General features: G+C 42.2%; 1 protein-coding gene across 6 annotated transcripts in view; it reads left to right on the forward strand.

Annotated features, from left to right (window-relative positions):
- Nucleotides 1-27,405, forward strand: part of TMTC1 (transmembrane O-mannosyltransferase targeting cadherins 1) — a 164,822-nt gene that overhangs the window by 94,198 nt on the left and 43,219 nt on the right. For all 6 annotated transcript variants that reach the window (XM_053404675.1, XM_053404673.1, XM_053404676.1 and 3 more), the window contains 3 exons: nt 7,745-7,866; nt 19,542-19,706; nt 21,437-21,550. In XM_053404675.1, the coding sequence (XP_053260650.1) occupies nt 7,745-7,866; nt 19,542-19,706; nt 21,437-21,550 (401 nt within the window). The remainder of the gene's footprint in view (nt 1-7,744; nt 7,867-19,541; nt 19,707-21,436; nt 21,551-27,405) is intronic.

The raw sequence follows: 27,405 nt of genomic DNA on the forward strand, positions 1-27,405 counted from the left end.
TTTGTTTCTGAACAACTAGCTTTCCAAAAGTAGTACAGCCATCATTAGGTGTAATAGCCATTCAGAGCAAGAAATAGAATACATTTTCTTACATTCCCAGGTTTGCAATTGCTTTCTAGGCCAGGGATGTGGTGGGCATGTACAGAGAGAGGCGCTGTTTGTGTCATACGGTTGGACCATATCCCACCAGTAGTTGGAGTATGCCAACTACTCAGGATAGCCTCACATTTTATGTCAGTTTAGTGGGTACAGTGGCCTTGGTTCAGCTCTAGTAATGAACCACTAGCTGCACAGAAAAGGCAGGGCTCAAGCTGGAAATGCGTACCCCTACATTCACATAAAGATGCACCCAGTCATTCAGTGCTGTACAAAATTATTTAGAACAGCTCTACACACCCACCCCCATTAAATCTTTCATTATCTACCCACAGACTTTGCAAATTTTTTACCCTTGCTAGACCCGGACAAAGTTGCACCTGCATTATATCCCAGTGTTTGTGTGTGCGTCTATAAAGTGTTGATTGCCCCAAGCATGCATAGAGTGTATATGCTGTGTACTTCCAGTAAATTTCACGCAACAGGGTTATATGCATCTGGTTGCTGGGGCAGCTGGTGTTGTGTCTGGGTCCCCAACAGCAACCAGATGCTATCCCCTTCCTCAGGTTTGCACAAACTGCAGAGCACCAGAGGGAGATGGTGCCTCGTGTCATACTGAGTCGGAAGACAGGTTACATTGAATATAATTACAGAATATGTCTAAGGGATTGATTATTTTGTTATCATTGAATTTTTAAGTGAGACTAATTTGTTGTCAGCTCTTGTGATTTGGGTAATTGCATTGTTGGAATGTGTGTGCAGTGCTGATAAACTACCAAGGCAGGCAGCTCAGTTTTGTTTGCCGAATACTTCTATATTTATAATGTAGAATGAATATAGGTTTATCGCCTTGTGGCTCTTCCAGGTCTTGCTTTTGCTTACGGTACTCTTGGAATAGGGCCATGTGCCGTTTCGCTGGAGAGAAGGTTGCCTAGAATGCAAGAGCAGCTCTCCAGTATTATCAGCTTATTTGTTTCAGGAAATTAGCAGTGCTCCTGCTCTTTAGCTTTCCCTTGGTATCCTTCTGATGTATCCTTTCTCGTAAGAAGGAAGGAATTACAATTTTCATTTCCCAATATCCAGCAAAGTCTAATTAAACCAGTTCCCATAAGTTCTCTTGTTTCCTGCTTGTGGGTCATAGTCCTTGCCAGAGGATATATCATTTCTTTTCCGTTCAGAAGCAAAGAGATATTTCAAGAATAATCATTCTTCGCCCTTTCAAAAATATTCATATTTAATTAGGTAAAAAGTTAGGAATAATCTATGATAAAATATATGTGTTTCTTTCGCTCTTTGTTTATGTAGGGCAAATTTTTGTGCTTGAGCCAACTTTCTCAGGATGGAAACAGGGAAATACAGGAGCTGCAACCATTTTGAGTGCGTCCAATTAATGCGCAACCGCTGATGGGCGGGTCCTTTTGGACCCGGAAGAAGGCAGAATGGGGGAGCAACAGGCTTATGTGCACTCTGCTGATGTGCGCGGGGGCCAGGAATGGAACCCCAGCGCAAAATGGTCATTGCCTGCAGTAGTGACAAGCGACAAAGTTCTAGGCATTGCTGGCAAATTAGAAAGTGGCAAATATCCAGGTACAACTGAGCATTCTTAAAGAGATGTTAAATTGTTGATCTTCTAACAAAAATGTGTAACTTGTCCCTAAAACCAGCCCCCATAACCAAGGACTGGAAAAAGACCAGTGCAACACCAATTTCTTAAAAAGCGATTCAGAAGAGATCCAAGCTGGCTAGCGTAACATTTGTTTTGGGGAAGCTGGTGGAAAGCATTACAGATAGAATCATAGAAGGGACCACAAGGATCATCTAGAATGGCCAAGCCTTCAGGTCTTGCTGAAAGAAAACCAGCATGGCTTCTGTAAGGATAACTCCTGTTTCACTAAACTTAGAGCTCTTGGAGAGTGTCTGCAAGCACCTGCATAGTGGTGATCCAGTCAACATTATGTACTTAGGCTTTCAAAAAGCTTTTTATAAAGTCCCTCACTAAAGGCTCCTGGGTAGGCTAAGCATTCATGGGAGCAGATGGAACTCATTTCAGCCTGTTAGCCTGCAATACATCGTTTCCTCCAGTTTCCATGAATTCTTCCAGCATCAGAGACAGAACAGAAGAGCTATTCTTATGTCCCTCACTTCACCCCAATCCACACCTGTGCAGTTCTCTCCCTTGAGCGTAGAGGTGTGGTATCTGGCTGTTCCACTACACTGCATTTTACAACTGTTTTCTGGCCTGGTCTTGGAAACATGTAGAAGAAGCATGTTTATTTTGCCTAGCATTTGGAAATAGTGCTTTTTTAGTTGTTTTTTGTAGTCTAACTGGTTTATATTAAGTGTCTAATCAAATTGGTTTGCATTAAGTTGTAATCAAATTGCTTTCTATTAAGTTGTTCTACATCTGTATGTGAACTGAACATCTGTGTCGGAAGGTGACCTAGCAGCAAATGAATTAGCGCCTGTTACAAAAGCAGCTAAGGATGCTGTTCACCATTTTAAGTCTGTGTGAATAAAGACCTTACATACCTTGCTACAGTTGGCTTTTCATCTACAAATGGCTGTCTATAGTTCCTTGACGGCAAGGGCGCTTCCTAGAGGCCAAAATGGACAAGGTTTTGGAAGCACATATCTCTCTCTCCCTTCCCAAACAATTCTTATCCCCCCATGCACCAAAGACATACAAGGTGAGCAGGGGTGTTTATTGACTTATTGCATTTTACTCTCTGGAAAATGCCTTCATTTTCATAAAAGACCCATTTTGAATCAATCCTTCCTTGATTTTCCTCAGGGCCTGCTGAATTTCCTGACACCCCTGCTAAGGTCACTATTGATGTTCCTGGTGCTTTGGCAATGAGGTTTTCTATGACTATTGCATTAGCATTTGCTTCAGGAAGAGAAAGCAATAAGTCAAGAGACCCTGGGGCTGGCTAAAAGAATATCTCTCTCCCGCCTTCCCTGCATAAACTGCGCGCCTGCCCTGTTAACTGACTTACAGGAGCACAGGAAACACTAAGGAGATTAACTGAGCTTTTAAAATTGTGAATTTTAACTCCTTAAGGAGTAGCAAATGTTGAAGCAGCTATAGGCTCATCGCCTCGTATGATTCTAGATCAACAGACCCACAGGATTGGATTAAAATACCTTTTCTTTTTGGAAGGGAGGGCATGAAAGGATGTGTTTAAAGTTAAACCATTACTTAAAGGTAAAGGGACCCCTGACTGTTAGGTCCAGTCACGGACGACTCTGGGGTTGCGGCGCTCATCTCGCTTTACTGACCGAGGGAGCTGGTGTACAGCTTCTGGGTCATGTGGCCAGCATGACTAAGCCGCTTCTGGTGAACCAGAGCAGCGCACGGAAATGCCGTTTACCTTCCCGCCGGAGTAGTACCTATTTATCTACTTGCATTTTGACATGCTTTCGAACTGCTAGGCTGGCAGGAGCTGGGACTGAACAACGGGAGCTCACCCCATTGCGGGGATTTGAACCACCAACCTTTGGATCGGCAAGCCCTAGGCTCGGTGGTTTAACCCACAGTGCCACCCGTGTCTTACTTAGGGCTCCATATAGAAGCAGTCCTATATGCCACTGCTTCTCATCTGCCAAAATTTGCAAAGATGGACACAAATGCAAACACATTCCACAACTGTTGTCTGTCATGTTTGGTCCTTAATAACTTCTATAGAATCTATATATCTATTCACAAAATCAAAGCTAGAGCTGGGTATTCTTCTTTTATAAGTATAGGCTGGCACTATGTTAATGTGGTTTTGCCAACTTGTTCCCTGAATAAGATAAAGCAAAAGATGGGGGAGGGGATCCAATACACATATAGCTTGAACATTGCCTGCTGACATTAGCAATAACTTAAATGTATAAATTAATATACACTGTCCATATGCCAAATCAGATATCTAAGCTATTATAAGCCAAGTGTTAAAATGTAGAAAAGCAATGAGATCTCCAGACCACTGAGTAGTGCATAACTTTATAGCTATTTAATTAGACTGCTGCTTGGGCTGCATTTGGACAGCACGTTATTGCATTTCCCCGACATTTTCTTACCTGTTAATTTCCATGTGACCTTTCACACAGCATAAAAGCCACTTCTGGAAATCTAATGGAAGTTCAGGGCTCATTTCTGTGGTGTTTCCAGAAAAAAAAAATCTTTTGCAACCTGGTTAACTTGGAAGATTATGGGCATATTGTGTTCTAATTTCATGTAATGAAATTTGGGGTGGGTTCCTGACATGCAGTTCTTTCCCACTGTTTAAAATTTTGTGCGACACGGCAACTTATTGATAAAAAAGCCATGGTTCCATAATGCAAGAGGTACTGCAGCAAAAAAGGAACGTTAGGAATCGAGACAAAAGCACTAGCATTGTAACCAGTAAAACGAACACAATAAGCCCCACATCTTGATAGGCAGAATACCATCTGCATGTGATTTCTTCTATTTCCACAAATAAAAGAGCTAGAAAAGTATCTGTGTTAACAATTTGTATGGTAAAAGCATTTTAATCCCTGTCCTCCTTCCTAGTTTGACTTTCCCTTTTTATTTGCTATTTGTAATCTGTAAAAAAAAAAGGGGGTGAGTATGTTCTTGCATCAATTTTTTTCTGCACACAGGAGCAATCTAGTGTCTTCGAAAGAAAAAGGCTATAAAGGCCAATTCCTCTTTTTTTTTTAAAGACACAGTTTGTCTTTAGAGTTTTATTTCTGAATATATCTTATGTCATTGTCTGCATTTGTTCAGCAAAAATCTTCAAGTACCATTAGAGCTTGTAGGATTAAGTGGATAGAATCAAACCAATTCTTCACAGACTTGCTAGGAACAAAAGGGAGAAGGAGGAGGGGAAAAGCCTATATCCAAAAATGAAGATTAGGCTCTGATTAACACACAGTCAGTCACATCTGTGTCTTAAAAAGGATGAAAAGGTTGATGAAAGGCCATTGTTGAAAAATTTCCTGTTAAAATTTCACTTCTGCCTTGTAGTTTGAATACTGAATGGATAAGGAACTGCCTTGTAGCGGGTAAGACTGAAGGCTTCTCTATCCCATTATTGTCAGCCATGCCTGACAACAGATCTCAAGAGTTGCAGCCATTCATATTGCCATTCAGAGCCTTTGTAACTGGAGATGCCAGGACTGCAGCTGGGATCTTGTGCATGGAAAGACCGTGCTCTGCTACTGATATAATTCGAAATGGCGTGGAGAGCATAGGCAAGATCGTGGCCCGCCCCCCATGATAACACTAGAATTTAGAATTTCTCAATGAAGTTGAGTGGCGAAAAGTGAAAATAGTCTGGCTGGTGTCATTTTTAGATGGCCATAACATGGAGTGTGCCTTTTCTGTTCTGGAATCCTTGAAAGCAGTTGTTGGGCCTGGTAGCTAGAGATGCAAACTGCTTTGACCATTTCAGACCCCCATCTTGTAGCTGCAAAACCACAGCCTGGGTTAGTAGCCATGAGCGTCATCCAAATCAATCCCCCAATCCTATAACAATAGTATAGTATAGTATAGTATAGTATAGTATAGTATAGTATAGTATAGTATAGTATTACGGTTACTATAGTATAGTATAGTATAGTATAGTCAGTTCTGCGAATTAAACATATTTTAAATTGATTTTAGATTTCCGCAAGGGACCAGAAGGGTCTAAAATGTGTTAGATTAATATATATTCTCTCTTGTCTATTCCCATTGCTCCCCCACCCCCATTTCCAATTATTGTATATGCCTAAGCGATCACAAAGTGTGCTGAAAGTCAGCCATCTCACACATAAGTGGTTGTGTAAAAATTGCCCCGAATTGTTTTTGGAAACAGGATGAAGGTGAGAGTTTGGGGTTCTATAAGAGCATGTTTACACAACATACTTAAATTTGCTGCTCTGCGAACCAACCATAGTCCGAGAAGCGAGCTAAGAATTCAGTGCCTAGGACAACCAGATTTCAGCAAGGTAGACGAACTTTACTGTGCCGTGTTGTTTTACCTTTTCATGCAGTGTTAGCATACCAGAGATCCCTGACCCAGACGGTTTGCTGCACTAGTGTGCCAATATTGCATGCATGGCATGTAAGGGTTACTTGAAATGAGATGCAATGGGTGAGTTCTTGCCTACATGCCATCATGTTGAAATGGGGCCTTGCAGAGAGTTCTTAGTTCCTACCCTGAACTACAGTTCCCACGATTCTTTAAGAAATTGCATGGTCATTTTGCCGGCTGAAAGTGAATGGGGCCTCAATGTAATTGTGTAGGGTAGTTTGGATATTGAGGCACTGGTGCTGCCACTATTGTGTATGTGCATGCTCACATGTGTATTTAATATGAGTGTGTGCGTGCCTGTGCCTGTGAGGCAATATTTCTTAGAATTTGAGTGCTATAAAATGCTCCGGTGCACTATAGACTGAAAAGTGGCCATAAAAATAACACTGTGCATTTTTCATGTTTCTAGCCTCTTAGCGGTTCCTTGTTACATCTACTTAGTTTTATTAGGCATCAAATATCAATGTTTGCTGCTGTGGGTGGAATGGAGTTCTCAGAGGAAAAGCCTAAATGTTGCAAGAAATGGCTGTTGGGTATAGGAACTGCTGAACAAATGACCTATTTCGGCAGGCTTTGAAATTCCTAAGGAAGCTTGCTGCTGGAACATCTCAACGCTTTTGGCTTAGTGAGAAGGTGGTCACTAGCTGTGATCATTAAGCAGTTAGCCAAGATCATTAAGCAGCTGACTGTACTTAAGAGAATTGCTAAATGTTCTAGCCCAGTTCTGGACAGGGCAATTAGATTTCTTCTTTCAGTACCTCAGATTTTTCCTCCCATTGTAGAATATTATGGTACATGTTATTTCCTAGCCTTTAGTCTTCCCTTGAGAAACGTAGGGTTGGAGCAAAATATTGGCCTAGTTTGGACAATATTCTTACCCAGGCTTCCTCAACCTCGGCCCTCCAGATGTTTTTGGCCTACAACTACCATTATCCCTAGCTAGCAGGACCAGTGGTCAGGGATGATGGGAATTGTAGTCTCAAAACATCTGGAGGGCCGAGGTTGAGGAAGCCTGTTCTTACTGTTGCTTGTGAATGGGGCCAGTAGCTCACTTAGATCTGGTAGCTCCATGTTCCAATCTCAGCTCAGCCATGGAAACACTGATAAACCTTATGCAAACTGTAATCCCTCTGCTTCTGTAAAATTGGAATGACAATAATCCACTGGCTTAAGATGAATATATACAAGATAAGTAAAAACAAGCTGGTATAGTTCAGTGACACATTATATATTAGGGGAAATTCTTGGACATCACCAACTTTGCCTTCTCTCACTTCTCCCCAATAACATGTAGTAGGAAAATACTCATAATATGATATTATCATTTCCTTGTCCTTTTGCCATTTGCAAAATGTGTGTGGAAGGCTAATACTGTATAAAGAGGTCATTTAACATTTAGCTTGAACCTAAAGGTTTTAGCTGTGAACCAGTGCTTGGATGCTATACAGTGCAATACAATCTCTTAAGTTTTGCTGTTGTTGTTAAATGAAATGATGAAAAATATGAGTATGAATATTGTTACATTAGAATTGGAACTATGATCTTCCCTGAACTTGGCATTCTTTTTCACTCATTTGTCTCTAATTATTGTTTCGTTGCAGAAACTGGAACACAGAGAAGTTCTAGTTGGCCTGTTGTTCCTGGTTTTCCCCTTCATACCGGCTAGCAACCTCTTCTTCAGGGTGGGATTTGTTGTGGCCGAGCGCGTCCTGTATATGCCTAGGTAATTTTCACACATTTAATTCTTTTGAAATGACACTCTCAATTATGATATTTAAAAACTAAGGTCTTCAGCCCATATTTATTCCCACAAGTAAATATGTACAAGTATTTAGAACTATCGCTTCAGAAATTCTGCAGAATTTGTCGAGGAACATCTATCAGGCAGTGGTAGATAGAATTGTTCAACTAGCTGTACGCAGTGATGCAGTGTAATCCCATTCATTTGTAACTACTTTGCTGATATTCGTGGTCTGCTGCTCATCAAGTGCTAAAGTAAATCTGTAAAAATGAGATTTGGATGGTTCAATACTTAGATCTACTCAAGGGCTTTACTGAAAGAGTTGCTATGCTGGCAGTGATTTTCAAACAGCTTGACTGTGACTGTTAGTGACTTCATGTAAGGATTGTATATGTGGTCCTTGTTTCTTGTACAGTAACAACAGCCCTTTCTCAAGGTGCCACAATTACACCAATCACAGTGATGGATAGGCCCAGTGTGGATACTGCTGTGACCATGAGCTGACCCGAAGTCTGGTCAAAATGGTATCTTCCTAGATACTACTATAGAGGTGAATTGTTGTCTTCTTTATTTGTAAACATTAGATAGAACTGGGAAAGAAAGAAAAATATTGGATTTCTATCTAGATCTGTTACTTCAGCCTGTATTGGGTATATTATTCTTAGAAAAACTGATTGTAGTTTAGAGTGAAATTTGGGTTGGGAGAAATGAGCTTTGGTAAACTATAGCATTCCGTTTCAAAATGTACTAGATGTGATACCTAGTCCATTGTCTTACTGTAATTTGGATTCCTGGGAATGTCAGCTATTTTGTTTGGATATAAAGCATTTGAGTCACAAGTTCTTCTTAGTTCAACATAAAAAAAGGAGGATACTGGAAATGTCAGATTAAGCCACAGAATGAGATCTAGCCTGACATTTTAATGAATGAAGACAGGCGTTTTGTTGGGTAGACATCTAGAGAGATACTGTTAAACAACAAACAAAACGCACACCATTCTGGGAAAGTGGAAAATGTGGCCTATTATCTCTTAGAGCGGTGTCTTTCAACATTTTTAGCTTTAGGGAACATTTTAATTTGCCAAGGAATTCTTGAACTTCTTTTCATGGAAAGCCAGAGGATTCTGGACTTGTTTTCTGGTGTGCACACAGAGCCAAAGCAGATGACATGCCAATCACACAATTAGCAATTGCATGAATGACTTAAAAATAAATAAATTACAGGCACAGTCTCCCCATTTGCAGTGGGATCCTGGAATTGGAGGGGTAGGTAGGGGGGGATTTACCCCTTTGTCCTCTTATGGTCCCAGTCTGGATTGGGGACGTTGCATCTACATTAAAAAACGTTCCCAGTGGGGTAAACTGACGCTCCCCCCCCTCGACAATGCAAATTGCAGGGTTAGTGCTGTTGCAATGTATAACTTTGCAGAGAACACTCAATAAAAACCCAATTTCAGGGCCTTGATTTAGATTGGGGTCTTTGCACCTGCAATTTACTTTTTGAAACAATTATCACACAGTTGTTTGATTTGTGTCTCATCTGGTTTGGCTTTCAGTTCATGTGAGGTACTGACTAAGATGGCTGAAAATGACAGTGAGGCACATCCAACGCTCTCATTGTTGGCGTGATCTGTAGCTTTGGACTCTGGCAAAGCTCCCTTTGAGAGGAAACTTGTCTGCCATTATTGTTTTTTTAAAAAACCAGGGAACCCATTATAAGCTTTCAGGGCATCTACAGTTCCCCAGAGTGCATATTGAAAACCACTGTCTTGATCAGGAGATATTGGGCGATGTTGATTGCTCCCTAGTGTGTACAAAACAATGTTATGCTTATCTCACAAATTCGAATTGATTTAATCAGTAGATGAGTTGCTAAATTGGTGTGACTGAAGTTGAAGGGCTAGTTTGTTTTTTTAAAAAACTTAGGCTCATTTGTGTTTCTGTAATATGGAATGAGAACAGAACACGTCTCAGCAGCGGTATGAAGACGTGTCAGATGAAAAAAACAGAGATGTATACAAAAATGAGAGAGAAAGAGTGATACTAAAACCTCATTAATGTTGATATTGCATATACTAATAGTGTACTTTGTGCTGGTATTTATGTATCCAAAACCACACCGCCCATTCACAGGAGGGAGGTAACAACAGTGGTGGAATGTGAAGGAAATCTCTGTTTGTAGCATGCACTTGTGGGCTGCCACCAACCCTTTGTTGCTGTCTCATCTCTGACCCAGAGTGTCATATCACGGCCGATGACAGGAGGATGGCACTGCTGTTCCACCCTCCCCCTCATCTCATGTACCACTGCTGACCAAGAGGCTCAGAGCAGTCCAAGGTTTGCAGAAGTACAAAAGACTTGGCAGTGGTTGGGGTGGACACCCACCAGAACAGTCCAGTGAGGAATTGGCATGCGAAGTAGGCATGGAATGTGAACTGACTATTGGGGAGGGGGATAATTGAAAACTGGGAAGAGAGGATAGCACAGAGTAAGTACCCTGGAAAAGGACCCTGAATATCCACACTGCAGTATTTTGTTGCAGACCCCTATACTGAAGAGAGCACTAAGCTTCCATTTGGGGTCAGATCTGTAATATTTTCCTTTTCATGGTCTATTGCACTAACATGCTATTTGTTAATGAGCATGAGTGCCTTTAACTTGCTTCAAATGGGTTAATCAATTCAATCTTTAGATGTTTAATCTATCGATTTAAAGCTTGCCTCCCCAGTTTTTAAAAAGTACACTTCAGATCATTTCCATATTGTATCGTGAGGCTTGGTGATTAGCTTGTATGGTTAGTTGCCACCAGAAAGAAGATTCATGCCCATGGAAGGGAGACGACCCTGCAGGAAAAGAACAGTGTTGGACAGCAAGAGTATTGATCCACAACAGCATCACTGCATCGGGCAACTGTCACTGTCTGTTCTTAGTTTCCATTGTGACGGTCCACCTAGGACACCTGATCTCACCTGTCAGGGATGCTGTGGCAGTGGATTTCCTGCATTGGCAGAGAGCTGGACGAGGTGACATTTGAGATCCCTCGTAACTGTATGATTACACAAGAAAGTTTAGCCTAGAGGGACAGGGGCACATTCCTTCACACTCTTTGGGAAAGAATCTGCTCCCTTCCCGTCCCCGCTCCTCAGAGCTTACTGTGCCTCTGGGAGCCAGGAGCTCTTGCTTTCAGCTCTTGATTGCTGGGTCCTGAATTTCCTTGGGAGAAAATGGTGCGTGCCTCAGATTGACAGAGAACTGGGACTTAAATCTAAAATGAAAAATGTGCATGGCAGTCAATTCCTATGTTATGTTTAAAATGGCTAGATCTTGTTTGTTGTTCTAAGGTTCCCCCCGGAAAAGGGAGGTGTGCTCTGCTCCGAAAACTGATACCAGGCCTAGAGGATTGAGGGGGCTAAATATGACTGCTCACAAAATGACTGAATAGCAAGCAATGATCTCTTTTGTTTTATTTCGAACACAGTCTTGCAGCACTCTCCTCAAACAAGAATTTGTAGCCACTGCAAAGCAAGAAAGATTCCTCCCACCCCCTCTTTATAATTTTGCTCCAAGGGAGAGCCTGGCAATAAAATGGTTGAGCAAATAATGAGAGCAGGGACGTATAACATTATTGAGAACTTTCTTTAGCAGCAGTTTCGTCTCTTGCCAAGCACAATATTCATTTCTTGGATTTTGTTTCCACCTCTGCTCTTAAGTCTCAGTTATTGAATTAGAATAAGACGAGGATATCTAACCAGTGTGGTTGGGGGCAATGTACCCATAGGTATGTAGTGGTCCCATAAAGCTTTCTTTGGTCTTCTTTTCCGAATGAAACATCTTTTAATAAAAAATTCTGTTCATGTAAATGCAGAGGACAGTGTAACAGTCTCTGCCAAATTCTAGAAGCCTTTACATAGCAGTTGGATGTTGTTAGACCTGAGTTTCAGGGCCAAGTTACATGTTGTGTGGAAGATCTGTGACTGTCTCCCAAATTTACAAATTCTCATATTTTAAATTGTATTATTGTGCTTTTGGAAAAAAAAATCTTGTATAAAAGCTTGCATTGCATCCCTCTGGTATTCAATAAAAGGTTTTGATTTCTTTTTTTAATTAAATGCTGATTGGGAGGTTTGACTTGGGAGGGGCTGCTTAACCCTTACTCTCATGGTGGTTTGCCAAACAAATTCACTTTGCCCTAGGCTACAGGTACTCCTATTCTCCCCACTCTCACCTGGAAGACAACAACCTCAAGCGAGGGAGTTTTGACTGGGAGGGATTTGGTATGTGATTTTTTTATTATTAAAAAAACTAGCTGGGGGGTGGAGAGGGAAGGCTTAAACGCACACACACATGCTGGCACTGCTACTCCAATCAAACTGACAGCCCCCATGGCTGTATTTAATTAAAACAGGAGGAGGAGAAACGAAAATGTCATGAGGTTCCATCATGGATCTCTTGAGTTAAGTTTAGCTGGCAGAGCAGAGGCTCATTGGGTAACCCCTAGGTTACTTGTGACCTCACACCCTGTCAGGAATTGCTGACCACTGCCCTCTGTGGTAAGCTATGCCATTACAGAACCTTCTATCTAGACTAACTCTATCCAGCCTGGCCATTGGTTCCTCCTGTGCAGGAAAGTGTATAAAGGTCTTCTACAGGAACATAGGAAAAACCCGCTTCACACTGAGTCAATTAATGCAGCTCAGTATTGTCTGCACTGACCAACAGTGCTTCTCCAAGGTTTCAGAAAGAAGTCTCTCCCAGTCTTAGCTTGGTATGTTGGGTATTGGACCTGCAATCTTCTGCATGCAAAGCACAGCCTCCTGAGCCCAGATGATGCAAATTTCTTTACCATAAAACCAGGGTACATATTGGCACCTGGTTGCATTTCAATGTCCATGATTCTCCTTGATCTCTGCAAACTCCACTGTTGTCTTGCAATTATTTGGAAAGCCAGTAAACGTGGGTGTCCTGGAATGGAGTAAGGAGCGATTAATAATTAAAATTTAAAACGTTTCCTCAATTATTCTTCTAGGTTTTGCAGGTTAACCAGGCAACATCCTGAAATCTTAAAGTCATAGCAAGCAATACCCTCCATTAAAGTCAGTAAGATTTTAAAGTGCTTAGCTTTGATTAGATTAGCCTTCCCCAACCCGGTGCTCTCCAGATGTTGTTGGACTACAGCAGGGGTCGGCAACCTAAGGCCCCTTGGGCTGGAAGCGGCCCCTGGAGGTCATTTGACCGGCCCATGAGCCAGCCCCGAACCAAGCTGGCCGCTCACGTGCTGCGCTACACCGGCGCAACGCAGTGCAGGGACTCACTTCTGAGGCGTAGGAAATCGCGTCTGTGCAGATGCCGAAAATCACGTGCATGTGCCCTAACACGGGTCCAATCCAGCCCATAGAGGGATCTCTGTGGGACCGATCCGGCCTAGGCAAGATAAATCTTGCTGACCGCTGGACTACAGCTCCCATCACTCTTGATTGCTGGCTACACTGGCTTGTTGTAGTCCAACAACATGTAAAACATGTAAAGGGAACTAAGTTGGAGAAGTCTGGACTAGAGCATGATCAAATTGCCGGTTCTGCCATATTCCTTAGCATTGATGAGCATGAAAACAAACTCACATTAACACAATAGCTGCAGTACACTAAACAAACTTTCACTGGTTTCAGAAGGATTTGCTTCCAAATAAACAGGTTCAGACTTGCATTACATCTGCCTTAGAACTAAAATAGTTTTATATCTCCCTAGCTGCTAAGATTCTGCTTAAATAACAATACAGTAGCTGTATCACATATTGGTGAATGTTCAGGAGAAGGTAGTTCAGAGCTAGATGCATTGCCTTGACACTCAAGGCTGGTGTTCTGCCTTTTTAGAAGAGTTCTTGTCTCCTAACTCTGAAAGAACTTGTTTCTCAGAAAACTCCCCTGCTGAAAACAATAGTGGGTTTCTTCGGTATTGCTAGTGTGGTTTCAGAATTTCCCCATTAAATGCCCACATCACAATGAGCAAATTACAGAAGCGCTCAGTTATTGTTTCCTGGTTAATGTGCTTAAGTCATTTCCCCCCTTATTTTTTATCAGTCTTGGGAACTTTCCCTCTTGGACGGGATCCATGGATTTTGCAACTGTGATTGTCGTAAGAAGGCACATATTTATATGGTAGCAGCTACTTAATCCTAACATTGCAACTTGCATGTTAGCCAGCGGTGCTAGAAAACTGCTTGCTTATTTAACTATCACAGTTTTGTCCCATGAGCACACAAAGGAATGAGGTTACGTAATAATCTCTATAAGTATTCATGCCTGTGACATGTTTGGTTCTGTGTTTATTTACAAGAACGTCAGTGGTGCCACAGATAGTTGTAGTATCTGGCGCTTCCTGATGGCGTGCTTGGGGTTATCAAATCCGTCCTCATAAGTGCTTCGTGGGTGTCAGGTCCCTGTAGTGGATTCAGATTGACTTTATGGTTCATCTGACAACATTTAGGCAGGCTGGTACTATAGCCTAGATCACACAATTGACCCACAGAGTTTAGTCTGCTGAACTTGTTTGAGAAACTGGAACCAACTTGTTTGGGCAGACCATGCCACACCACTTTTTCGTCCCAAGAGGTGGTGCTCTGCCTCTTGGGACTTCATTGGCATTCTGCAGCATTTGATCTTCCACTGCCTATGACCAGCAGTGGAGGGTCAAACATTTGCTGTTAATATGGTACGCTCTGCTAAAGGAAAGCAGTTATGGCTCTGCTGTACATGTTGTATGATGATGATGATCTTGGGAGCCTGTATGTGTGTGCGCTTAATATTCACAAGGCATTTTGTCAAGGTCTGCGAGAGATCAGTTTATCTAAATAATGCATATTAGTGAATGTGAAGTTTTGTGGTGGTTATGGAATATTCAGGTCACCATGGAATGTTTTGAGATGGCTTGGGGTCTAGCACTCGGCATTAAATGATACTTACCTATTATTTTTCAAAAGCACATATTTGTATTCACCATGTCCTCCTTAAAAAGGAAATTGCTTACATTGTAATGAGCCAAAAGATGATTTGATGCTTTTGAGGGGGGTGGGGGGAGGAACTGGAAGTAAAAAGAGAAATGGATTTTGTAGCCATTTTACTTCACCTCTTTTAATAGCATTTTGTTCGATAGCAATTAAAATTCATAGTGTGATGAGGATGTGAGAATAGAGTTAAAATTTTTATGAGGTTGTGACCCTTTAAAATCACAAAAGAGCTCTCTCCCTTTTTCTCCAGCCAAGTATTCATTTGAAGAGAATATATTATTATTCACTTGCTTCTAGGGGATATTTTCCTCCTAACTTCCTATTACGAATGCTTATTTGGTGTGCTGTTGGCCCAATCTAGTCTTTTTCCATTTTATTTTTTTCAATTTACTCCTGGAAATCTGAATTTCTCCATGCCTCTGGCAAATCATTGGTAATGCTGTGAACATGACAAAACCTCTACTTCGATGAAAGCCTTGTGTGTCGTTCCCCCTGCAATTGAAGTCAAATGCAATCCCTCTACTTTTATACAACGTACGTTTTCTGTAGATAACTGCTTAAGAACACCCCCCCAACAAAAACCTTACACAAAAGGATTAACTACTCATCAGTTGAAAACATATGCAAATTTTATTTGTAAATGGCCAGAATTTGATCCTTAGATCATATTCCTTTAAGTCTCACCAGTGGTTGCAGATTGCAACCTCACTTGAATATGAGAGAATAGGGATTGGCACATCGCTCTGTCATGAATTACCACTGGCAAGGTGTGAACACTTACTCTCCGTTCTCTGAACATAAAATGGGGAAAGTTGTGACTTACCTCAAAGGGTTGTGGTGAGGTAGGCAAAGGATTGTGACATTCTTGTGGCTTAAAAGAGCTGTCAAAAGTATTGTTAGATAAAAGTTCTTTCTAAATAGAAAGGGCACGATCCAGCCTGCATTGTGCACCTTTAAACCCTGTAGATTCCATTGGGATAGCATGCTTAAGGGTATCTCCTGTTGAAATTAATGACACCTGTAGCTGCCCTGCTGCATTTATTAACAACATTTATCAATGAATACCGAGGGTACCGCAATCCGGAGGTATTGCAGGCTGAGGTTAATTGTAGTCAGGCTTGTTTTTACCTAAACAGATCTTATAACAGTGATTTTCAGTTGGCTGCATGAATTTTAATGGGTCATTTGCAGCCTAGTCTGATGGGCAGCAGCTCTTCTGGGTCTCAGACTGAAATCTTTCCCTTTACCTGCTCCCCTATTCTTTTTTAAAACTGGCGATGCCAGGGTCTGTGTCTTTCTACGTGCAGAGCATGAGCTTTACTCCTGAGCTGTGATCCCTCCTGTATAACACTTCCATTCTCTGTGCTGCATCAGCAGCCTTGAGGTGGTAAATTTCCATTATCCATTTTTGCGCTGTGCGAAAAGCTGCTTCTTTTTGTCGCTCCTGCATCTACTGCCAATCAGCTTAATTAGGTGACCCTGAATTCTAGTACGATGCAAGGGGGAGAAATGATGTTTTTCGATTCAGCCTCCCATGCCGTCCATAATTCTGTATTTCATATTCCACACATTCACACACACACACTATCCTAAGTAGCTATTTATTTTCTAAGCTGACAAGTCCGAAAACCTTCAGCCTTTCATTCTAAAGAAAGTGCTTCAACCCCTTGATCATTTGGGGAATTTGGCGTACTCACATAATGTATCCAGTTTCCTCAATTCATATACTCTAAGAACATCGGGCTGAACTTCCTGAGGAGCTGACTTCCCGCCACTTGGTACCAAGGCAGCACCTGAAAAAATGCCACACACTAATGCATGCTCCAAGTATTTGCATTTTGGTTGATAGCCTTGTAGGCAGAGTGGTCATGTTTCCTACTTTACAGAGGATAGTCCACTGTTTGAAGGAGTTGTCTGTTTGTCGGTCAGTCCGGTCCAAGTCCATTTGAAACTTGATGGAAACTAGAACCCTCAGAAGGGAGAGCAGCAGGGGCACTGAAGTTGCCCATCAGCATTCAGGCCACCAGGTTACAGTCTTCCCCATTATTGTGAGATGTGTTTCTGCTTAAATTTGCATCCATACCTATAAATCAGCATATGGAAATTCTTTGAACATCTGTTATCTTGTTTTTTGGTGGCACATTTCCTTTTGTTGTTGTTGTTGCTGTTGATGATGTGCAAGTGAGCTCTCTGCTCTTACGTAGTCTCCTGCAGAAACACATCCAGGAGCAAATATATGCAGCCTTGCAGAAATCAAGTGTGAAACAGTCTCAATTCCCACATATGTTTAATAATGGAGGAAAGAAATAATGCCATTATAGCATTTGGGGTTAGTTCCTGTTTCTCTAGCTCTCTGACCAGATAAAAGATAATTAAGTTACTAAGCATTGCAAACATCCTTTCTTTGAGATTATTCTTATCCAGAGTCAGACTTTGAACGTTTAGCTGTTTGCCCATTAATATCAAACACTCTGAAGAGAAATCAAATAGCAAGTTTGATTTCATAAAAAGTCAGGATACTTGGATGCTGTTGCTTTATAATAAACACACTGGAATAAAAGCAAAAGAATGTTAGACAACAAAAGCAGATTAGCTTCTGGTGCTATCTGCAGGGACTGTCAATTTAGCAGGGACTGTAGATTTAGCAAACAGCTCTTTGGGAAGAAAATTATATTTTGCCAATATGTAAGATAGAGTCAATGCAGTGTTGGTTGTTATTTTAAATATGGAATGGTTTAAGGAAACACATGAAAATTGTATAAAAACTATATTTGTAATTAAAAAAAAAACTGAACCAGAAGTTCAGTGTGAATGTTTTTTTATTGAGCGTATTACGAGACTTTTGATTCATAAGATCATTTTAACTTGGTGAATTTAACTAATTAAGAGTTCACTATTAAGGCAGCTTATTGTAGATTCCCCCCTTTCCTTTATAAGCCCCAAACAGCTTATATTAAAAAGAAAATGCTCCAGACAAAATGCTCCAATTAAACAACAATACATTAAAAAGCTAATACATAATTATAATAACAATGATGCTAAAAATTATATTAAACCATGTTAAAAACCAATTCAGTTTAGCATGGGAGAGAGGCAGTAAAAACCAAAACAGGGCAAAAGAAATGGCCTGGTTCAAGATTATGTTAAACCATATGTCAGCATTAGGCAAATAAGTGTGCAGAAGACAAGAGCAAGCAATAGCAAAAAAGACAGAGCTATATCTTATTTTTACTAACAGAATGTAGTGTACTTAACATATTTTCCCCTCATTATGTGGCATGTGGGAACAGAGCTTTCCTCCCATTGTGAATAGCAAGCTTGTGGGGTGATACCCAGCTGTGAATTGGAACATTACTGACAAAAGGTTAACCTCCTCCAAAAAATATATATCCCATGACCTTGATCTCTCTCCCCTCATCCGCACCCTGGCTATTTAGTTGTTCTTTTAAAAGCTGTGGCACCAAATGGATAGTCAGAAAAGGCTAAAGTCTTAGAAGTGTCCTATATTGTTCTGAGTTTCCCAGCCAGTATGAGGTAGACCAAAGTTGAGGATCTTAGTTGAAGGAGCATTTTCTTCCAGATTTAAAAACTTTGCCAAGGGCAATAGTTGAAAACCTTGACCTTGGACAATTTCCGCAGGAACTATGACTTGGGATCACACCCATGGGGCGCTGCTTCCCTCATTATTTTTTCCAACACAGAAGTTCTGTGATGGGGAGAGCATGTATTTTACAATATGTGAAGGACAGAGTATATGTGCTTGTTTGTGTTCTTTTGTCCCAGGTACACTGACTACCTGGCTTCTATAGCCATGGTGGAAGCTACTCTCATACAACTTTATGTATTGCAGAATTACAATTCCTGCCCCCGACAGTTAAAACCAAGGGTAGCCACCATTAGCTGTTGCTAAACTAAAACTCCCTGTAGAGTTGATGAGAATTGTGGTCCAGCAACACTTGAAAGGCACTACTTTGGCTACCCCGATTTAATATTTGTATCATAAAATTGAACTTCTGGAGTTGCCTAATATGTTCTACAGGTTTTTGAGAACCAAAGTGCAACTAGATGTTGCCAAGAGAGAAGGAGCAGGAACCACACTGAGTGTCTTGGCACTTTCTCCCTCATAACATTCAACTAAGGAATGAAGACCCCAGGATGAGGAGACTCTACCTCCCATCAGATCCAGCCAGGCTGGCCAATTATGATGGCAGTTGCAACATATGGAGAACCAGGACTCTAATCTTCCTTCACCACTGAGCTAGGCTGGTTGGAGTTGATGGGAGTTGGGGTTCAGTAACATCCAGAGGGCCAAAGGTTCCTCATCCCTGGTCTAGCTTAACAAAACATCTGACAGGATGTCACCTCACCGTGTGTTACCCAACCTCACATCATTGACTTAGGCAGTGGAAGCTGGGCAAGATGTAGTGAAATTGCAGCATGCAATGTGTTAAGTTAGTTATGTTGAAGAATGAGCAAAGAGACGCAGAGGAGCAATGACTCCATCTAGCAATATCTTGCTCCACTGTGAGAGAAGACCAGATAATGCAAGGGACCTGCTCTCTTGCTGGTTATGCTAACCTCTGTGGAAGAACCTCAACCATTGCATCTTGCTATAATTTTTTCTCTCCCTCCTCCTTCCCTGATTGCTTTTTCAGTATGGGGTACTGCATCCTCTTGGTCCACGGCTTAAACAAGCTTTGTATGTGGCTAAATAAATGGGGAGCCACTGCAGCGACCCTCTCGGCTTTGCTGCTGTTGCTGTTCTCATGGAAAACAGTGAAGCAGAATGAAATCTGGCTGTCAAGAGAGTCCCTTTTCAGGTAAGATTGATCTAAGGTGAGGCGCGGGCAGCAAGGCTGGGGAAACACTTTGGCTTTGTTGGGGTTCTCCAAGGCCCACCAGTAATATTTTTCATACCTTACCTGAAGAGTACATAATACTTGGAATGTGAACAGTACAATATGTGTTTTAGCCACTCTATAAGCAGGTGATAGTGTGGGACAGAGAGAGAATGGATCGCTAGGCAATGTCTCTCCTCCACTGGGGATTAAACCTTTAAAATGGTGCTCTTTACCTGTCTAAAAATAGCTTATCCTTAATCAGTAAATCTGCTCCGTGAGCCAAATGTGCTGACTAGGAATGATTTCCCTCTGCACCCCTGAAAAGACACTTTTGCTTCTTTTTATTTATGCACGTTAACTCTGCAGAACTAGCAGCGTGATGCATGTAGTCCCACTTGTTTTTTGTGCTTTGCAAACAGAATTATGTAATAGGTTCCAAACACATACACTTGGGAAAGATCAATGGACAGCAATTTAACAGGAGGTTGCACAGCAAACGGTTTATCATGGTGGAACACTTTATTACTGGCGGTGATGATTTACGGAACGGAGGGGTGATAATGTCACGCTCAGTATGGATGCTTCCACATGGGTATTTATTGGGGGATTGGTGCTGTTGATGTATGCAAGGTTTTATATTGTGTGCACATGACATCATCAGCATCAAAATACCGGTTTATATTTCCCCCTTATTTAATTCCTCTTTTTTTTTTTTTGCAGAAAATATGCAAAAACCTGTCACCAAAAACCCATTTGAGATACTAAGCCTCCCAGCTAGAAGCACCTTAAATTTTTCCAGTGGTACCCAGTTTTAATTGGTTTAAATTGTATGCCACATCTCTCAGCACTGGGAATTGTAGTTTTGTGAGAGTGCTGAGAATTCTGTTTTTGGCAACCTCTTCTATGATCACATGTGCCCTAAAATGTTTTTTAAAATCACCTGTGTTGGCTTTATTAACATCATTGTAGTTTATGCCAACGCACTATATTGCAGGTTGGTCTGTGAGAAACTCCATAGCAATCAGTGCGGAAGGAAACCACACTGGGACATTGTTCTCAAATCTGTGGTGTGTGTTTTTTCCTCCCTCACCCCCAGCCAGTTCAATTGCTATGTATTTTCTGGAGCAACAATATTAGAGTTTAGGAATTCATGTTGGGCAAATGTGCATGGAAAATATTAGTCGCAAGATTGAAGGAAATAGAAATGGGAAAAACATTTTGTGTTGCCTTGTAATTTGTTCCCCACCTTTCCCTACTTGGCTGGAGGGTATGAATATTTATTATTTCCTCTTTTAATTAGAGAATAATTTCCAAAGTGGGTCAGGAACCAGGTTTCAGGCTATGAAGTGTGTGCATACAGTATGATTTTGGCAGTGATGGCTTGGTGGTATATTTCTAGTTGAGGCATTCCTAGGAGGATGGGGGAGACTGAAGAAGTGTGCATGCACACGAAAGTTAATACCAAGAACAAACTTAGTTGGTCTCTAAGGTGCTATTGGACATTTATTATATATATATATATATATATATATATATTTCAACAAAACTACAGTTTGGTTTGAGAGGTACACCCTGTTTCTTCCAAGTATGTGGTTTCCAGTATGCCTCATTTTTAGTACCCTTTACGGCAAACTATCAAGAGGCGCAATCCCAATAATAAAAAGCAAAGCTGTGTTTGTTACTGTTCCTATGTGGTTTCTCGTTCATAGGTCAGGCATCCAGACTCTGCCCCATAATGCCAAGGTGCACTACAACTATGCCAATTTTTTGAAAGACCAAGGTCGGGACAGTGAAGCCATCTACCACTACAAAACAGCCCTCAAGTAAGTTCTTAGGAAGGTTCTATTTGCTTTCATTCTTGCCTTTTTTTGATCAATGACAAAACATGACAGATGTTTTCAAATGAAGTATTTCCCCCTCTGCAGACAAAGCGGCTGGGACTCAGAGCACTTTGTGGAGGGGGAAGCGCTTCCTCCAAAAGGACTTCAAAGAGGCTCCCTGTAACTGCTGGTCAGCTGGTTGGAAGTCACAGTGAACCTCTTTGAAGGGCATGCTCTCAAGTATCATTAGGACACCAAGGGGTAGACAGGTGGGAAGGCCCACCCAGCTGTGGGGATTAAGGGAATTCTAGATCTGGCCCACAGGCCAGTTCCAACACCCTACCTCTAATGTATTTTGCGGCTGTTATTCTTTACTCTCACATGCTGTGCCTTCTCACAAGCTGGTTGGTCCAGGAGGTCCATAAGCATCTTTATTACTAGGAAGCATGTTTATTACCAGTGATTCTGGAACTTTGGGTATATGCCTTGTTTTTATTCTGTACAGGCCTGGGGCATGTGCTGTTTTGTTCTGGGACCTTTTCTAGATGGTGTTCTTTGCCTCAGGTACATCACAGAATGTCTTAACAGAGAGTTAGGCTCTTGCATTTGAAGCCACTACAATCTATGGAACTGTGTGTGTGTGTGTGTGTGTGTGTGTGTTTCAAATGGGACTCCTAGCATGAGGCTCTAGTACCTTACCTCCAAATGCTCTGTTTCCACTGGAAGCCTGGGAGACTGAGCTATTTCTGTGAGTGTCAGGCACACAGAATCACCCTACTTGATATATGTAAGTCACTGTGCAGTTCCCCTTACTGATTACTAGTCGTCCATGCAGACAGAATCCAAGCAGACATGATCAGTTCAAACAGCAAAGAAGTCCCACGCTGAACCAACTTATTTTGCCCTAAACCTTCATGTTAGTTCAATGGGACTGACTTCCTCATAAATGTGTTTGGAAAATGCTCATAGCTTGTGCCCAGCTCCTTGTTATGCCTCCTGCGGAGTGTCTTTCTTTATATTCGGAACCTAAGTATGCAGGCAGTGTATCTTGCCTCGGACAGGATGCTCTGGGGAATCAGCAGTGAATGCTCACTCCTCTAAAAGCTTTATCTGCATAAATTCATACGACAGGCACAAGAGTTTTTCATTTACATAGACAACAGGTTGGTATGAATTAATGTTTCTCATTGCAAATTAGTCTGTTGGCAAATTAATTCCCAGAAAGAGATAACTGCAACTCTGTGGGTTTTCTGGAATTCATAACATCACATAAACCCCCTCAGAGAGTGCTTATGTTTAAATATAGTGTCTTGATAAAATATCTTCCTGGACATTTCAAGTTTACAAGCGTACTCACAGAGGATTCTTAAGTTTAAATGCAGTCTCTTTAATTACACAAATATAGCTGCTTTGGTTCTCCAGAAGTGGCTTAGTCATGCTGGCACATGACCCGGAAGCTGTACGCCGGCTCCCTCAGCCAATAAAGCAAGATGAGCGCCGCGACCCCAGAGTCGTCCGCAACTGGACCTAATGGTCAGGGGTACCTTTACCTTTACTTAGTTTCCAAGTAGAGCTATTGGGACACGGGTGGCGCTGTAGGTTAAACCACAGAGCCTAGGACTTGCTGATCAGATGGTCGGCGGTTCGAATCCCTGTGACGGGGTGAGCTCCCGTTGCTCAGTCCCTGCTCCTGCCAACCTAGCAGTTCGAAAGCACGTCAAAGTGCAAGTAGATAAATAGGTACCGCTCCGGCGGGAAGGTAAACGGCGTTTCCGTGCGCTGCTCTGGTTCGCCAGAAGCGGCTTAGTCATGCTGGCCACATGACCCGGAAGCTGTATGCCGGCTCCCTCAGCCAATAAAGCAAGATGAGCGCTGCAACCCCAGAGTCGGCCACGACTGGACCTAATGGTCAGGGGTTCCTTTACCTTTTAGAGCTATTAGCAGATATTGCTAATTGTGTGTCATATCACACCAATGGATTTTTTTTGTCTTTTTAATAATATGCTATGTTGACCAACCAAACATAGTTGAAATGTTTAGTTTAGTTTAGTTTTAATTTAAACCCACTGAAACAAAGTATTGGTAGCCGTGATTAGAAGTAGAAAAGCATCTCTGTATTGCTCCTCTCCAAGCTGCTTTTAGAACCCTTGGGAGTTTTGTGTGGGGGGGTACTCATTAAGGATGTTGATTGTGAGCATACAAATAGCAGAAGGGGAATGGGTTAAGCAACCCCTCCTGCCTCTCCTTCCTCTGCTCAGACTGGCAGCCTCCCACAGCTGCTTTTCATTCAAAAAATAAATAAATAAAAGCTAAGGAACTGTTCACGCATCTCCTGTGTAACTCTAGTTTGGCTCTGGGCCAAATGCCTTTAAGGTCACATGGAAAGCTTTTACATACAGCAGGATGCTGCTAAGAAATTTGCACAGCCAACTATTTGCATTTCATTACCAGACATTTAAAAAATGTTGAATGTGGAGCCCAAATGAGTCTATCTGCTTTTCCTCCTGGATTTTTGTCCTTGCTTGTGGCCAAAGTACAAAGAATTAGGAAGGCTAGCTACCCTAATGAGCTGTGCATAAGAACAAGCCAAAGCAGGCATTTCAGAACAGAATTTCTCCTGGCTTGACTGATCAGTTCCCCTTCATTCTAGTGGCTGAGCAGAAAATGTTGAAGCTTTGAAAAATCACTGAGGACAAAACAAGCTGTGTGCTTCTGAAAATGCTTTAGAAGAATGTGAGCTGGCCAGTTTCACACCTCCCAGACTAATGCATGACTAATGCTACTATCCTTCATATTTTGCAGTTATCTGAAATTTGCAATACACCTCTCTGCTCAAAAACCATACTAATGTGCATTACAAAATGCACATTTTAGGATAAAATACTTTTAGAATTGTGTGCACTGAGAAAAAAATGTATGTATTTTCATTCATTTTTTAAAGGAAACTCACAAATTAATGCAGAAAGAGGGCAGAGCTGATTTAGGAATGAGCATATACAGAATTGGCCAGGGCTGGTAATAGACTCATCCATCTATCCATAGCACTGAGTTATTGTGATTACACCCTTCTGTTGCAAAGCACCTTGCAAATCTGAAGTGCCGCGTAAACTGGCAGGTAATATTTATTAAACACAAGTATGTATTAATTATAGTTCTGTAATTAAGCCTGTCAGCCTCACATTCTGGAGAATGAACCTGGATGTTGACAGCTGACAGAAGCAGCTACACAAGTGCCTTCGCCTCCTCTTCTCTCCCCCATAACATCTAGCAATTTGAAATGTGGCATCACCACACCCTCATTTATCCCACAAGGAGCAGCCAATCTCACTTGGGAGTTAATTGGTGTGGTGTTGTGTGTGTGTGTGTGTGTGTGTGTGTGTGTGTGTGTGAGAGAGAGAGAGAGAGAGAGAGAGAGAGAGAGAGAGAGAGAGGATATTGAAGCAGTGATACCCCTTCATAGTGAAGTCCCCTTTCATTTCTGTTCAGTGGCTTCCCCATACCCTTCCATATCCTGCAATGATTCCCATGTCTTTTCCTTTAAAGCTTTCCATAGCTTTTCCTCAGCTCTCTTAAACGGCTACTCCCATCCATCCTTGCTGATGCCCCCTTATAGGAAAGATTCTTCCATTATGTGTTTGTTTCCTTCTTTCAAATCTCTCCTCAAAAACCATTGTTTCTGCCTGTACTGCAGCTTGTCCTCATGTGAGGAAGAAGCTGCTGGACCAGCCATTTGCTCACAAGTAGCTTTTCCAGTGATTTTCCCAGAGGGGCTGCGGGTGGGTAAGGGGCAGTGGAGAACTAGCGGCAACCTTCCAAACTCTTCCTCATGGCTTACCAGCCTCAGAGGGAATCAGGGGAGGGGAGCAATACCACATTTAAAGCGATATCACTTCAAACAGCCATGGCTCCCCCTAACAAATTCTGGGAACTGTAGTTTGTTAAGGGTGCTGAGAGTTGTTAGGAGACCCCTATTCCTCCCCACAAACTACAGTTCTCCAAGGTTGCCTGTGAAGAGGGATTGATGGTTAAACCACTCCGGGAACTGTCCTTCTTTGAGGGGAACAGGGGTCTTCTAACAACTTTCGGAACCCTTAACAAGCTACATTTCCCACAATTCTTTGGGGTGAAGCCATGACAGTCTAAAGTGGTTCCACGGTGCTCCTTTGGAGGCAGTGACCTACCTGTTTAGCTTGTAAGCTTGTATGCTGATGGCAGAGTATGAATAGTAAGTAATCATGGTTTTCGCCTGTCCCAGGCTTCTCTGATGGAAAGCTAGCCACTGCTCGACACAGCCTCTCTATTCATCCTGCTGACAGTAACGTGCAGTCCTCCTTCACTGGCGCTTAAGTGCAACCATCTGCTTGTGAATTAGTCTAAGCACACAGTAATTGCTGTCAAGAGTCCCCCCCTCTCCCTCGTTTCTTTTTCCTCCCCTAATTCAGCAAGCATCAAGTTGCCATAGCTCCGGTGCTGTCTCCTCCTTGGCAGAGTTTTAATTATGAAGGAGGCTGTTTTTAGGATTGATTTGCCAGGAGTGTTAATTAAGCATCATTAGATATATAGCCCACAACGATCTTGTTTACAGAGCATTGTGAGCATCATCCAGCTCGGTGCTTTATGGCCCCATGAAGGGCCAGCAGTGCCGTTTTCCAAAGTTGCTGGTAGCGCCGTCTGAAAGTACTTCACTGGCGGATGTGCGGTTGCCTGGCAACTTGGAATTAAGCCGTGGTTGCCGGCTCTGATCTGTTACCTTTTCAACTCAAGCAACTAAGTTATGTGGGCAAAATAAACATAGCTTCATGCTACTATGTCGGTTTCCTTGCAGCTGGAAGATTGGTGCTGGGAAGCAAGTAGCCTTGGCCAGATTGTCAGCAGACGTAAATCAGGGATTCAGCACCAGGAGTTTAGCAAGCAACAGTCAGTGTTTTAGGAAGCGGATTTGCCACTGAAGGGTAGATTGCGAAGCCTGGCCATAGTTCGGTCCCGTATTGGGCAGGAACATGGGAATAGGTCATGGAAGAGCACACAGAGGCTTCAAGTACCATTTAGGTTGCATGATTCGGAACAGAAGTTCCCCTAGAGCAGAGGTAGCCCACGCCATCCCTTATGATTGGGCCTGCTGGCTGGGACTGATGGGGATTGTAGTCCAGCAGCATCTGAAGGGCATCACACTAGCCCTGTGCTAGAGATGTCAGGCATTTGAGGCACAAACCAAGGAAACTGGCAGCAGGGGCCCGGCATTTTACCTTACGGATATTTGCTGTGCTGCAGCACCACCCAGATAATGGTTGGAAATCGCTATTGCAGCTCATGCAGGCAATATGATACTGGAAAGCTAAAAGGTTACCTGGCTGGCCATATATAACTATTGATTCTTGATTTCTTCCCCAAACAAAGTCACTTCTCCAGAGACTCTGCCCCCTCTGACTAACTGCTTCCAGGCCTCCACGGGGCCCAGACAGAAACAGGAGTTGAGAAAGGATGCGGTTCATGTTCCTACCACCTTGCCAAACTCGAAACTTCATTGGGATGACTTTTTGAGACATGTCAGTACAGTTGATGATACTTAGGAGCTTAAGCAGGGTAGCTATCTCTAACCTTTTCGTTTCTGTCTGACACCTAGAAACAGAGGCGGGGGGGGGGGCTTCTCCCCTCTATTCCTGGGTGTCTGTTTTCTGGCACCTGATCTCTTCCTCCTCTTGCATCTGGGGTTGGCAAATTTCCATGATTGATTTATTATTTTATTATTTTTTAAATTTATAAACTGCCCTTCAGTTTAGGCTCACAGGTTGGTTTGCAGTATAAAAACACAGAAATACCTAACAGCAAACAAAACAGTGCTGCCCCAACAATTTACA

Source organism: Podarcis raffonei, chromosome 10 (assembly GCF_027172205.1).
Source record: "Podarcis raffonei isolate rPodRaf1 chromosome 10, rPodRaf1.pri, whole genome shotgun sequence".
Classification (NCBI taxonomy): Eukaryota; Metazoa; Chordata; class Lepidosauria; order Squamata; family Lacertidae; genus Podarcis; species Podarcis raffonei.